Source organism: Danio aesculapii, chromosome 8 (genome assembly GCF_903798145.1).
Source record: "Danio aesculapii chromosome 8, fDanAes4.1, whole genome shotgun sequence".
NCBI classification, from domain to species: Eukaryota; Metazoa; Chordata; class Actinopteri; order Cypriniformes; family Danionidae; genus Danio; species Danio aesculapii.
In genome coordinates, this window is record NC_079442.1 from 54294795 (window position 1) to 54309141 (window position 14347).

The 14347-nt window shown below is 32.3% G+C and overlaps 2 protein-coding genes across 2 annotated transcripts in view; one reads left to right on the forward strand and one right to left on the reverse strand.

Annotated features, from left to right (window-relative positions):
* Positions 1 to 14347, reverse strand: part of lrrc2 (leucine rich repeat containing 2) — a 148010-nt gene that overhangs the window by 62993 nt on the left and 70670 nt on the right. The gene's annotated exons all lie outside the window — the stretch shown is intronic.
* Positions 1945 to 14347, forward strand: part of LOC130233944 (interleukin-6 receptor subunit beta) — a 22867-nt gene continuing 10464 nt past the window's right edge. Inside the window, exons 1-8 of the mRNA XM_056464213.1 lie at positions 1945 to 2253; positions 5139 to 5180; positions 6761 to 6871; positions 7713 to 7827; positions 8590 to 8723; positions 9323 to 9459; positions 10029 to 10179; positions 13855 to 13937. Of these exons, the coding sequence (XP_056320188.1) occupies positions 2190 to 2253; positions 5139 to 5180; positions 6761 to 6871; positions 7713 to 7827; positions 8590 to 8723; positions 9323 to 9459; positions 10029 to 10179; positions 13855 to 13937 (837 nt within the window). The 5' untranslated portion in view covers positions 1945 to 2189. The remainder of the gene's footprint in view (positions 2254 to 5138; positions 5181 to 6760; positions 6872 to 7712; positions 7828 to 8589; positions 8724 to 9322; positions 9460 to 10028; positions 10180 to 13854; positions 13938 to 14347) is intronic.

The following is a 14347-nucleotide window of genomic DNA, read 5'->3' on the forward strand; positions in this document are numbered from 1 at the left end:
ATTGATTGATATTTGATTGATATTTTCTCTCTCTCTTTTTATATATAGTCTTTATATATATATATATATATATATATATATATATATATATATATATATATATATATATATATATATATATATATATCTTTATATACTGTCTTTATATATTTAATACACACTTGTAAAACGGGGCAAAAATGGCTTTCCTTACTTAGTTAAAGTCAGACTCGTGAGATGAAAAGTGCAAATAATATTTAGTTTTTTAATTGCAGTGGGAAAAGTGCTTCTAGTCTTCTTTACTAATTATATCATCAATTTCTGAAGCAGGAACTCCAGGTTTCAGGCCAGCTATATATGTTCATAAACTGGGAGATATTATTAAATTATAAATCGTTGTCTTTATGTTTTTAATACAGGCTTGTTAAACGCAAAAATGCAAGTCTTTTTTATTTTTATATTTTGTGGTGGAAATGTTTAGTGGTGTTAAATGAAATATATTCACTAAATATTAACATCATTGATTGATTGATTGATTGATTGATTGGATGGATTATTTGGTTGATTGATTTATTGATGAATTTTTTTCGTTTGATTGATTGATGGATTGTTGGATGGATGGATGGATGGATGGATTGTTTGTTTAATAGATGACTGGATGGATTGTTTGGTTGACTTATTGATTGATTGACTGATTGATTTGTTGTTTGTTTGGTTGGTTGATTGATTGTTTGACTGAATGATGGATTTATAGTTTTGTTGATTGATTTATGGATGGATTGATGAATCTATTGATTGGTTGATTTATTGATTGATTGATGGTTTGTTTGTTGGATGGATGGATGGATTGATTGATATTTTCTCTCTCTCTCTCTCTCTCTCTCTCTCTCTCTCTCTCTCTCTCTCTCTCTCTCTCTCTCTCTCTCTCTCTCTCTCTCTCTCTCTCTCTCTCTCTCTCTCTCTCTCTCTCTCTCTCTCTCTCTCTCTCTCTCTCTCTCTCTCTCTCTCTCTCTATCTATCTATCTCTCTGTGAGTGTGTGAGTGTGAGGGAGAGAAAAAGTGTTTTGGGATGCATGACATATATTGGCCATTTTTAATATTATCATTATCGAGATAACAAGAAAACATTAGCTGATTAATAAAGTTCCTAAACTCTTCTGAAGATAGATTTTAATATAAAATCAGTTGTTCATTGTATTTGTTTGGCTTTTATTTTAGCAATCATGCAGAAAAAATGAGAAATGATATTATTAATTTATTGGCTAATATATCTGCCGTACTTCCCTAGATTTGACTGTGATATTAGTGATTTCTTTGCAGTGTATTTGTGCTGCTTGTGATCCTGATATTGATTTCTAACTTTGTTGTTTGTTTGATAAGTTCATTATTTTCTGCAGGTTTTTGACTTATTTTCAGTCCAAATTTCTTAAATCAAGAAGAATTGTCAAGTGCTAAATATTGTTGTATTATTGTTTAATAATAAGTCAAAATTATGTGGGTTTTTCCTAAAAACAAACTAATTAATCAGGCAATGGGTGAGCAAAATAATACAGTTTTTAGTGGTAAAACGCACTTAATTTTGACCTATTATTTCTGAAAACAAAATCTTTTTGCTTGTCTAGAAAATGCTTCTTGATTTAAATATTTTAAGCTATTTGGACTAGAAACAAGACAAAAACTCTTAATAAGAAACTCTGTTTGTCATGTTTTTGCTGGTGTTTTTCTTTTAAAGGTTGCAGCTTTTCTGTGACGTGTGTTCATATCTGCTTCATCAACAGTCTAGCAGAAAATGATGAAGGTGTCCACATTGTTATTTTATTTTTTCGCTGTACCCAAACACAGTTGTTCAGCTCAACTCTGATCTATTTAATGCAGATGTAAGTGAAAGAGTTTTATATCTGTTTAAGAGAAAAAAGATTATATAAATATGAGAGCCACGTGTGTAAAGAGTGAAAGGAAGTATTTTTTTATTTTCTGCTAAATCTCTGATCTTATCATGTTCTTCTAAACCTTCAGATTGAGAAACAAGAGAAAACCACAGCACTTTCTCATCCGTGTGTGTGTGTGTGTGTGTGCGTGTGTGTGCGTGTGTGTGTGTGTGCGTGTGTGTCTGTGAGAGAGAGAGTGCAAGTTCAGCATTACTTCTGTTGAAATATTTAATAAGTGTGTGTGTCCTCTCTTCATGTCGAGTGTGTGTTTTATTGCATCAGATGAAGATGAACAGCAGCAGGTGTGTGTGTGTGAGCACGCTGCTCTGCTTTTTCTGCTTCTCCTGTGAGTATTAATGCTGAATATTATGTGTTTCATCTGTGTTTATAATATCTAGACACTACTGTGATCCTTGAGTACTTGAGCAGTTTTAATTTGCAGGTGTTTATTTGTGAAAAATAGCTAAAAAGAAGACATTGTACAGGTCAAAATTATTGATTTGTCTTTGTCAAAAATTATTAGGCTATTAGTTGAAGATCTGTACGTTTTAATGTATCTGTAAATATATTAAACCTTAATTTTTAATTATTAATATGCAATGGTAGGAACTTCGTTTAGACACAAATTTAAAGGTGATTTTCTTTATATTTAGATTTTTTTTGCCAGATTTTATAATAGTTGCTTTTCATACAAATATTGTCCAATCTATCCTAACAAATCATTCATCAATGGAAAGCTTATTTATTCAGCTTTTATATAATATAAATCTCAATTTATGATATTAGACCCTTATGATTGGTTTTGAGATTGCTAAATATGAAGTTTAATGAAAGAAATATAACGTAATGAGATATTACGTTATTAACGTAATTTAGAATTAATTAAATAAAAAAATGCTAAATGTTTTATATAATTAATTTTCAATAATTAAATGTTATTAATTTAATAAATTAATATAATATGTATTATTAAACAAATGTACTTAAAATGGCATGCATTACTTGAGAAGAAAAGTCAGCAATATATTACACTTTTTTTTCTAAAAGTAAATGCTTAAAGCATAAATAAATATAGGATTTAATTAAATAAAATTAAATTTGTATTAAATATCTAAATGTTCCTAAAACAAGATGCATTTACTGGAAAAGCAAAATGAGTAAAGATATCACATTTATATGATGTATTATTTATTATGTTATTATTTTTCTTAAAGAAAAATGTGCTTAAAACAAAGAATATAAACTTAAATCAAAGATTTAAATCTTTGAATTTTAAAACTTAATTTAGAAAACTTTCAATAATGTCTTCAGTGATTTATTTAAATTAAAAATGTCACTAATTAATGACAGTTAACATAAAATAATAAACAAAAATTTGATGAACAACAAAAAATGAATATACGCAATATTTTTTTTTAGATAGAAAGTAATAAAATAGATAGCAATAATATTGAATTACCTTTGTATTAATGACATGCATTAATATATATTTGAATAGGTTAGTGTTTGGTACTGGTACAATAAAAATAATATAGAGCTTAAAAATAATAATATTATAATTAATAAATAGAAAATAAAGTGAAATAAATCAGGGGTGTCCAAATTCGCTCCTGGAGGGCCGGTGTCCTGCTGCGGTTTTGCTCCAACTTGCTTCAACACACCTGCCAGGAAGTTTCTTATCTTGTTAAGCTGCGGTCACACTAGAGATTGAGCTTGCGAAATTCTGTCGTACTGCACTGCGAAAAAGGGCGGGATTAAACAAGATGTTTAGACATTAAAAAACTCAAGCGATTGGTCCTTATTTTACATTTCTGTCCAGAGAGGCCATGTTTTGATCCTCGGTTGGTCTCACGCAGTCAAGTGATGCGATTTCGCAGGTCAGAGTTCACCAAGCTTGAACTTTGCATCGCAGCGAACTGCGAAACCTAACGCATGACCCTGCGTTTCCGGTCTGACGCATTCGCGTGCGTATGAATGGAAGTCTATGGAATGAAAACCCAGTGTGACCACAGCTTAAGAGCTTGATTAGCTAGTTCAGGTGTGTCTGATTAGGGTTGGAGCTAAACTATCCAGGACACTGGCCCTCCAGGACTGAGTTTGGACAGTCCTGATCTAAATGTTCTTAAAATAAGATATATTAACTGGAGAAGCAAAACAAGTTGAAATTTTCTCAAATAAAATGTGCTTAAAGTAAGTATGAATATATAGCAGAGAGCTCAGAAAAATAAACTTAATTCAAAGAACATTTAAAATAATTTTTCATTGTAGATATACAACACTTTGGTGCACAGAATAAATACGCTTGGTATCATTTTTAATAGGACCGATGTCAGATTGTAGCTGAAGAGAGTAAGTTAAAGTTATATGACCATGAAAATACTAAAAGAATAAATGTATATTTTAATGTTACATCACATATGCAGTTTACAAAACCTGTTTTAGCCTAAAATTGATAGAAAATCAAAACTGAATTTCTGAACTAATTATATTACAAATTTGAAGTTGATATCTCCAAATAAATGAGCTTTTAGTAAGATTTAGTTTGGTCGCAGTACCAGACATGACCACCAGGCCATTCAGTTTACAATGGCGACCATATAAGGACGTCCTCTATTCCTATGAATGTTTTGAGGAATATGAATCATATTTTTTCATACTGTTGACAATATTTGTAATGTAGACATCAAATTTTAAATTAGAATTGGGAATTTGGTGGTATTTGATTAGATTTTAGCCCCTAAAAATCAAATAAAGATATTTTTATGTGGATTGCTGTATAAAGTAATGCTTAACTACTCTGATGGGTATCTTTGTTGCATATTAATAATTAACTGATGCACAGTCATATCTATCAAAAATCAGTCATCAGATATGGCAACTAAAATATTTAAGCTTTTAAATGAGATACAAATGTTTTATGTTTAGATTATAATATTATGGTTTAAATATGTAACCTTAAATGGTTGTAGGATGAGAGTAAATGTGTTGTAATCTCTTACTCTTCCTTTATAACTAAACACAGCAGTAAAATATGTGTTCAGAAGACTTGGACCTTTCCAACGATATATATAGTTTGTCATGATTAGATTCGGATTTCATTGCAATATTGAAGTAAACGTAAGAGCAGGTTCATTGTAATAAATGCACATTGCTGCAAAGGACAGTTTAGTCATTATTCAGAAGGTTTCTTCAATAGCTGTGTAAAATAAATCCGTTTTATAATATTCACAGGTGCATTGAAGGGAAATATGAAGCAGATTTCCAGTGTTCAAGGTAAATTCTCTTGTTTGAGTGAACTATACTGAACAATTGACTAGAAAATAATGCTAAAATAATATTTGGTTAGGATGTGAATTTTGGTCTGAACCAGACCATGATTTTATACTGTGAGTACACTGATGGATGTTTTAAAATATCTCTCCAGGAAGAATATTTAATTATTTATCATACATTAAGATGAAAAATCATATTACATGTTTTTAAAGGACACACTTTACAATAACAGTCCATTAGTTAATAATAAATACCAAATAATGAACGTTATTACCAAATAATGTACATTCATTACAGTATTTATTCATCTTGTTAATGTTAGGAAATGAAAATAAAGTCCCACGGTGCATTAACTAATGTTAGCAAGTGTGAATTTGTATTTTAATAGTTTATCAGTAAATGTTGAACTGTGATTAATAAATTATGTGTTCATTGTTTGATCATGTTAATAAAATACATTGACTAATGATGCCTTCTTGTAAAGTGTGAGCCTTTTAAATTATAATAGTTTGTTTTGTATAATCTAATTGATTTCTAAAGTTGTTGCTATATTATTATGTGTTCTGCAATATCTTTTTATCTATATTGATCTTGCCATGAATTAGCCAAAAGATGCTGATGTTGCAATAAACAAAAAATACTGCTCACACGATAAAAATATCTGTAAATTAGCATTTTTCCATATTTTGTTATTGATAATTTTATTTTTTAATTTTACCCTGTTTATTTCTGCTTTTAAATTTCATGATGAGACTTTGATCTTTCTTCCAGCAGCTTTTAACCTTGAACAGTGTGTAAAAGTATGTTTCTGCACATGTGTTAAAGTTTTCAGTGCTATATTGTGTGTGTTGGTGTTGTATATTATGCTACAGAAACCTTGTAATAAACTGCAGCACATTTTCTGTTCTTTTACACACTTATTTCTCTACATATTCTACATTATATTATTTTAAAGTACTGAAATGTCAATAAAAGTCACTTTGTTAAACAGCAGAGCTGAATTATCAACATCAGAAGTGGACAGAGCAGAGATCAGCATCCCATAATGCAATTCACCACCACAATGTTGAATGTCTCTGTCCACTTCTGATGTTGATAATTCAGCTCTACTGTTTAACAAAGTGACTTTTATTGACATTTCAGTAGTTAGAAATATTATAATGTAGAATATGTAGAGAATTAAGTGTGTAGAATAACAGAACATGTGCTCCAGTTTATTACAAGGTTTCAGTAGCGTAATATACAGCACCAACACACATAATATAGCACTGAAAACTTTAACACATGTGCAGAAAACACATTTTTACAGCTTATCGAGGTTAAAAGTTGCTGGAAGAAAGATCAACATCCCATAATGCAATTTAAAAGCAGAAATAAATGGAGTAAAATACAAACATGAATCACAAACTACTGAAAAATACTGTCAGTTTACTGATATTGTTTACATTGCATGGTCACTATTAACCTTAACTTTTCTAAATGTGATTGTAGTGCAGTAATGTGCACCTTCTGTAAACTGCTTTGAAACAGTAACTATTATGAAAAGCGCCATGCAAATAAACTTGAACTGGATTTTCCAGAGCTGACGGTGACCGGCGCAGACATGATGCACTGTGAGAAACAGCAGAACGTGTGTGTGACGTCTGACACCGACTGCCTGCGTTCACCAGCAGATCTTCATTCTGCTCCAGGTATGACTGATCGTGACTTTACATGCAGAGTTTACAGAGTAATTACAGGAATTAGGTTAATTTTACACTGAAAAAAAGTCATGTAATGGATTACTGTTCATTTTTAGGTACAGTCAGAATTATTAGCCCTTCTGGAATCTGAATATTTTTATTTATAAGTTCCTAACGGAGAGCAGATTTCTACACGTAATCATAATAGTTTTATTAACTGAACTGATTTCTTTCCTCTTTGTCATGATGACAGTAAATAATATTAGACTAGATATTCTTCAAGACACTAGTATTCAGCTTAAAGTGACATTTAAAGGCTTCACTAGGGTAATTAGGGTAAAGTTAGGGTAATTAGGCAAGTCATTGTATAACAGTGGTTTGTTCTGGAGACAATCCAAAACTAATATTGCTGAAGGGGCTAATAATATTGACCTTAAAATGGCTTTAAAACTATTAAAAACTGCTTTTATTCTAGCTGAAATAAAACAAATAAGACTTTCTCCAGAAGAACAAATATTAGAGGAAATACTGTGAAAAATTCCTTAATCTCAGAAACATCATTTGGGGAATATTGAGAGAAGAAAAACTAGCTAAATAATCTGCTAATGGAGTAAATAAATAAAATAGTTTTAAACCGCATTAACAAGATTGTTCAGCTTTAGCTATAGATTATTTTGCTTGTTTTAAAGAAAAACGCATTTAATTTTGACTCGTTATTTCTTATATATTTATTTTTGGAATATTTAGATATTTGGACTAGAAACAAGACTAAAAGGTAACAGTATGCTTGTGAATGTTGTCTGTTTAAGCTGATATGAAGTATTAAACTCTAAACTCTATCTTCCCCCAGAGAACTTCCTGAACACAACGTGTCACTTCCTGTTCCAGGAGAGCTCACTGACCTGCAGATGGACACAGATTAGAGACAGCAGATCTGAGATCAGCAGCAGCTTCATTTTCAGCCAGTAAACACACACATATACATGCACGCACACACACTGCTCTTCCTCAGAGACGTGTCTGAATCTCCAGCTTGTGAACATGTGGTTTGTGTTTTATAAGAGCCGCAGACGATTTCATCAGAATAAAGGAGATTTTATTTAATGAAAAACTTTTTATTTTATTTTTTTGATAAATTCAAATTAAAAATACATTTGAGTTGTGATTTAATTCAGTTTTTTATTGTTTAATTTAATTAAATCATTTAATTAATTTTAATTTGATTTAATAAAATTTTATATAATTTAATAAATTGAAAAGCAAATTGATAATAGATATTAGCTGCGATTTAATGTCATTTTTAATTATTTTAATTTAATTAATTTTTAATTATTTTGATTTAAATTTGTTATAAATTGAAATGCAAATTAAAATAAATTTGAGTTGTGATTTAATTAATAAATTTTTTTTATTTAATTAAAATCTATACATTCAAATGCAAATTGAAAATATGTTTGAGTTTTTTTATAGATTTTTATTTGATTTAATTTTTAATTATTGTTTTATTTTATTTTTTGCTTAGGAATATTATAATAAGTCAAATACAAGTTAAAATTCTAGTAATATACTATAGTATATACAGATCTCCAGTTCTGTCCAGATTATGGGGCAAATACAGAGCAATGGGCACAGGTTGGAAATACAAGAAATGTCATAAAATAAACACATTTAATATATATTTATTACATTTATTATGTTTGTGTGAATGTGTGGCTTGTGTTTTTCAGAGCTGAAGACGTGGACGACTGTCCATCCATATTAAATGTGCTCTCCAGCTTCTCTTTAATTATTAAAACCAAGGATTTGTTGAGCCAGAAGGAGATGTTCTCTGACCCCTATCCGCTGCTCATGCAGAATATAGGTGGATTATGGTTTTATTATTTGTTTATGATGTTGAATATGACTAATATTTCTTCAAATATTGTCCAAATGATGTTTCTCAGATTCAGGAATTTCTCTCAGTATTTCCTCTAATATTTGTTCTTCTGGAGAAAGTCTGATTTGTTTTATTTCAGCTAGAATAAAAGCAGTTTTTAATTGTTTTAAAGCCATTTTAAGCTCAATATTATTAGCCCCTTCAGCAATATTAGTGTTGGATTGTCTCCAGAACAAACCACTGTTATACAATGACTTGCCTAATTACCCTAACTTTACCCTAATTACCCTAGTGAAGCCTTTAAATGACACTTTAAGCTGAATACCAGTGTCTTGAAGAATATCTAGTCTAATATTATTTACTGTCATCATGACAAAGAGAAAAGAAATCAGTTATTAGAAATGAGTTATTAACACTATTATGATTAGAGATGTGCTGAAGAAAGCTCTCCTTTAAACAGAATTTAGGGAAAAATATACAGGAGGGCAAATAATTCTGACTTTAACTGTGTGTGTGTGTGTGTGCGTGTGCGTGTGCGTGTGCGTGTGTGTGTGTGTGTGTGTGTTTGTGTGTGTTTGCTGTAGTTCAAGCTCCTCGACCAACCATCACGTCTGTAAATGTCAGTGAAACGTCGGTGTCTGTAAGCTGCAGCAGTGGGAAATACTCAGTCTCTGAATGCAGAATACGCTATAAACTGCTCAACACTGAGGCCTGGACGGAGGTTGGAAATAATTGTTATTATTTAAATAATTAAATAATTGTTATTATTTAATTAAACTAATTATTTATTTGTTATTTTCTTTATTTTATTAGATTTATTTGTACAATTTTGGTTGGTATTATTTTATTTTAAAAATGCATTAATTAATTATTTAATAATTTAAAAAAAATTGTTTAATTTATTATTATTTTTTTTCATTATTAATTTATTTGATTTGTTTTATCAATATTATTAGCCCTAAAGCAAAAACAGTTATGGACACGTGTTGGAAATACCAGATATTTCTTCAAAATAAATTGTGATTTATTTTATTTTATTTTATTTAACTTTGATTTTAAGTTCCTGTCAACACTTAAAGTCTTCACACTGAATGCATCATAAATGTACATATATTATATATATTGTAATGCATTTATATCTTTCATAATCAATGATTGCAGCCCAAGTTATAACACATTACAGCATTTCCATTAAATGTTTTAGAAAATAATGCACAACCTTGAGTTTACTATGTCTGCGCGTGTGCGTGTGTGCGTGTGTGTGTGTGTGCGTGTGCGTGTGTGTGTCAGACCGCAGGTTTCAGCGTCTCCACCAAGTGTGTGTGTGTGCTCGGGGATTTGCAGTTTTTCAGTGTGTATGATCTGAGCATCTCCTGTTTTTATGGATTCGGCCGCTGGAGTGACTGGAGTTACACAACACGAGTAAAGACTGCTGAAAAACGTGAGTGTACTGCAGTATATTCTCACTTTACCTCATCATAACTTTCTGTTATATGAAGACAATTAACGTGTGTGTGTGTGTGTGGTGTATGAACATCCAGAAAACACAGAACCTTCTCCTCATGTTAGATTTTGGTTCTGGTTTGATTATTATTATTTTTAATTATCAAAAAACAATAACTTTAAGAGAACTTTCATTTTAGGGTTTACTTTTTGCAGCCATCACATAACATTCCCAGAACTTTGCAGGATTGTTTTTAAATGACCTAAAATAACTTTAACCAGGGAATGTTCAGTTTTGTTTTGTTTTTTTAATAAGTATGCTGCAATGATCTTTGAACATTCTTTCATGTAGGCATGGGTCGGTGTAAGATTCTGACGGTATGATAACCTTAGATGAAAATATCTCAGTATTATGATTACCTGGTCTAAAATATATGAGCAATTCCATGCAATTGTCCACCTTGCCATAAAAAAAAAAAAATGTTTTCGCCAAAATAGCAAAACCGTTTCTGCATTTTTTTTTAGCCTTTTATTTTCCAGTGCATTAAAAATACTCTAAAATGTCTCGGTCAGTGTTTTCTAAAATTATATTTGATTTACCAAAGTCACACAAGTGCCAATTTCACATCCTTCACATCTGGAACTGTCACATCCATAACACAGCTTTTTCCTCATAAATGTAAAATCCATAAAATCAATAATGTTTGTTCTATAGTGAGCCGACTCTTCTCCTTTTGATTGTCATTGTTTCGTTTGGGTTGTGCAGTTTAATTCACAGAATTTCTACAAAGCATGTTACTGTAAACCTGCAGACTTTTTTTGTCACATCCATAACTCATGTTTACTTTCCTCATTTAAAATATTAAAAATGTTCCCCGATGAATATTTTTCTGCTCCCGCTACTCTGTGGCTTTTTGTTTTGAAACGTGTATAACCAGATGTTTCGATATAACGTTAACATGTACTTCCTCTGTCAGAGATGTTAGAGATTTTACAGTAAATGTCACATCTGTAACGCTGGAATTGCTCATTCTTTTTAAATGTCTGGGTTAAAAACAAAAACTTTTTTCCCTTTTGAACACAATATATATTATTTTTTAGAAACGTTTAAAATATTTTAGAAGCGTAAGCATGTCAGGCTGAATTAATTATTGACTTCTGCTATCTTCATTTGTTTTAATAAAGTTTTTTTTTTATTATTTAAAACAGCATCTTTAGATATATTTTCTGCTAAAGATACAAAAAAAGTCAATAAAAAAATCATGCAAAAACCGTAGGAACTATATTACAGAAAATTTTGGTGGTTTTAAACTCTTTACTTTTCCAAACTAAATATACCTTGAAAACGGTTGTCGTCCCATGCCTAATTTCATGTTTACAAAAAAAGCCTAAAAATAAAATGTTTTGCACATGTTTTTTAAGGTTATTTTTAATAACCACTCTGCAATGTTCTGGGAACGTTATTTTACACACTGTAAAAAATGGCCATAATGTCAATGGTAAAAAAACTGTCAAAATGCTACAGTATAAATCTGTAACCTGGTTAACAGTAAGTTTCCTTAATATATACGGCGAATAACTGTAAATTGACTTTCCCAGAATTCCCTGCACATCACTTTTTATGCTTTTTGTTGACATCACTGTGGATCTTGTTAGTTGTTATTTATATTAGATGTTGATAAACAATGTTTATTTCATGACTTTAATGTTATGTGGGTTACTATACTGGTGTTCAGTAGCTGTGTGAATGACTCTGAGCGCCTTCTGTACACTGATACACCTTTTCTGCTTGTGGAATAAGTTGATTGTGATGAGGATTGGTTCATTATGTAACTTCCTCATCACCACCTGCATATGGCTGTGTTAACATGTTTAACTGTGAAGCAAAAATGTGATGTTGGTAAAATACAGACATAGTACATCAATAAATTAATAAAATACGGTAGTTTACCGTAAAATGAGAAATTACTTTTTTTAACGGTAAAGTACTGGCAACCACAGCTGCCGTTTTTTTACCGTAAATTATACGGATTTATTTTTTACAGTGTGGTTTCTAACCCAAATATATAAATATAATCATGAGGGAACATTCTTTATAGATTAGGTTTAGAGTTTCTGATAAAATACCTGGACTGAGTTGAATAGTACCACAGGTGTGGAGGAGATACACCTGGTGTATCTCAAGTTTCTGGATATTGTGGAGCTGTCCCAGCTGACAAGCCTCTACAATATGGAATGGAGGTCTAGGACAGTACCTCTGCACTGGACATCTAGGGTGGTGGTTCCCATTTTTAAGAAGGGAGACTGGAAGGTGTCCATAACTATAGGGCGATCTCACACACTCCTCTGCCTCCCTGGAAGAGACTATGCCAGGGTACTGGAGAGGAAAATCACCACCTCTAATTCCAAGGCCATTGGGCTCGACTTGAAAAAAGGGGGTTTCCATCTCCAGGTAGAAGGAGGAGTTTAAGTATCTTGGGGTTTTGTTCAGGAGTGGGAGAAGGATGGAGAGTGGGATTGACCGGTGGATTGGTGCAGAGCTGAGCCAAAAGTCAAAGCTCTGCGTTCCTACTCTCACAGATGGTCATGAGTTTTGGGTTATGACTGAAAGGACAAGATCTCGGATACAAGCGACCGAAATGAGTTTCCTTTGCAGAGTGGCAGGGCACATAGGGGGAGGAGCTCTGTCACTGGGGAGGAGCTCAGAATAGAGCTGCTGCTCCTCCACATCCAGAGAAGCCAGTTAAGTGGCTCAGGCATCTGTTTTGGATTCTGGAGCCTGCCGAGGGAGGTGTTCCAGGTTTGTCCTGTGGCGATTAGGCCTCGGTGAGATCCAGGACATGCAAGAGGAACTGCTGTATGTCTCTCAGCTTGCCTGGGAACACCTCAGGATCCCCCTGGAGGAGAGGGAGAGGGAAGTCTTGGGTTCTGCTGAGACTGTTGCACTGTGACCCAACCCCAGATAAGCGGAAGATGATGAGATGAGATGTTCAGTGTTCTGTTAAAAAACGCAACCGTAAACTAACCTTTAAAAATACTGTTGTGGGAATAAAAATATCATTCATTCATTCATTTTCTTTTCGGCTTAGTCCCTTTATTAATTCAGGGTCACCACAGCGGAATGAACCGCCAACTTATCCAGCACATGTTTTATGCAGCGGATGCCCTTCCAGCCACAACCCATCTCTGGGAAACATCCATACACACTCACTCACTCTCATACACTACGGACATCTTAGCTTACCCAATTGACCTGTACCACATGTGTTTGGACTGTGGGGGAAACTGGAGCACCCGGAGGAAACTCGCGCGAACACAGGGAGAACATGCAAACTCCACACAGAAATGACAACTGACCCAGCCGAGGCTCAAACCAGTGACCTTCTTGCTGTGAGGCGACTACCTACTGTGCCACTTCGTCGCCTTGAATTAAAAAAAAATAAAATAAAAGTGCATTGAGATGCTGCTTTTAAAAGGTGCTTTATAAAATAAAGTTTATTAAAACCAATATCTTCAACAAAGTTATAATAAAAATAATAATAATTCATATTTCATAGTTACAAGAATGCCAAGTGATTAATGTAATCAGGCAGAAATGCATTACAATGGCAAAGAGATTGTTAATGACGTGTGTGTGCGTGCGTGCTTGTGTGTTTGTGTTTGTGTTTTTCAGGTCCGTCTGCGTCTCCAGCTCTCAGTTATTATGTGTTTTCAGATGTAAACTCTGGCCATCAGCAGCTGCTGCTTCTCTGGAAGGTAAGAGAAGACACAGTACATTAAAATACAGTTGAATTATTCGCCCCCATTAGATATATTTTTTTTCTTTTATAAATATTTCCCAAATGATGTTGAACAGAGCAAGGAAATGTTGACAGTATGTCTGATAATATTTGTTCTTCTGGAGAAAGTCTTATTTGTTTTATTTCAGCTAGAATAAAAGCAGTTTTTAATTTAAACACTATTTTAAGGTCAATATTATAGCCCCTTTAAGCTATATATATATTTTTAATAGTCTCCAGAACAAACCATCATTATACAGTAACTTGCCTAATTACCCTAACCTGCCTAGTTACCCTAATTACCCTAGTGAAGCCTTTAAATGTTCAATTCAGTTCAATTCAATTCAATTCCCCTTTATTTGTATAGCGCTTATACAATGTAGATTG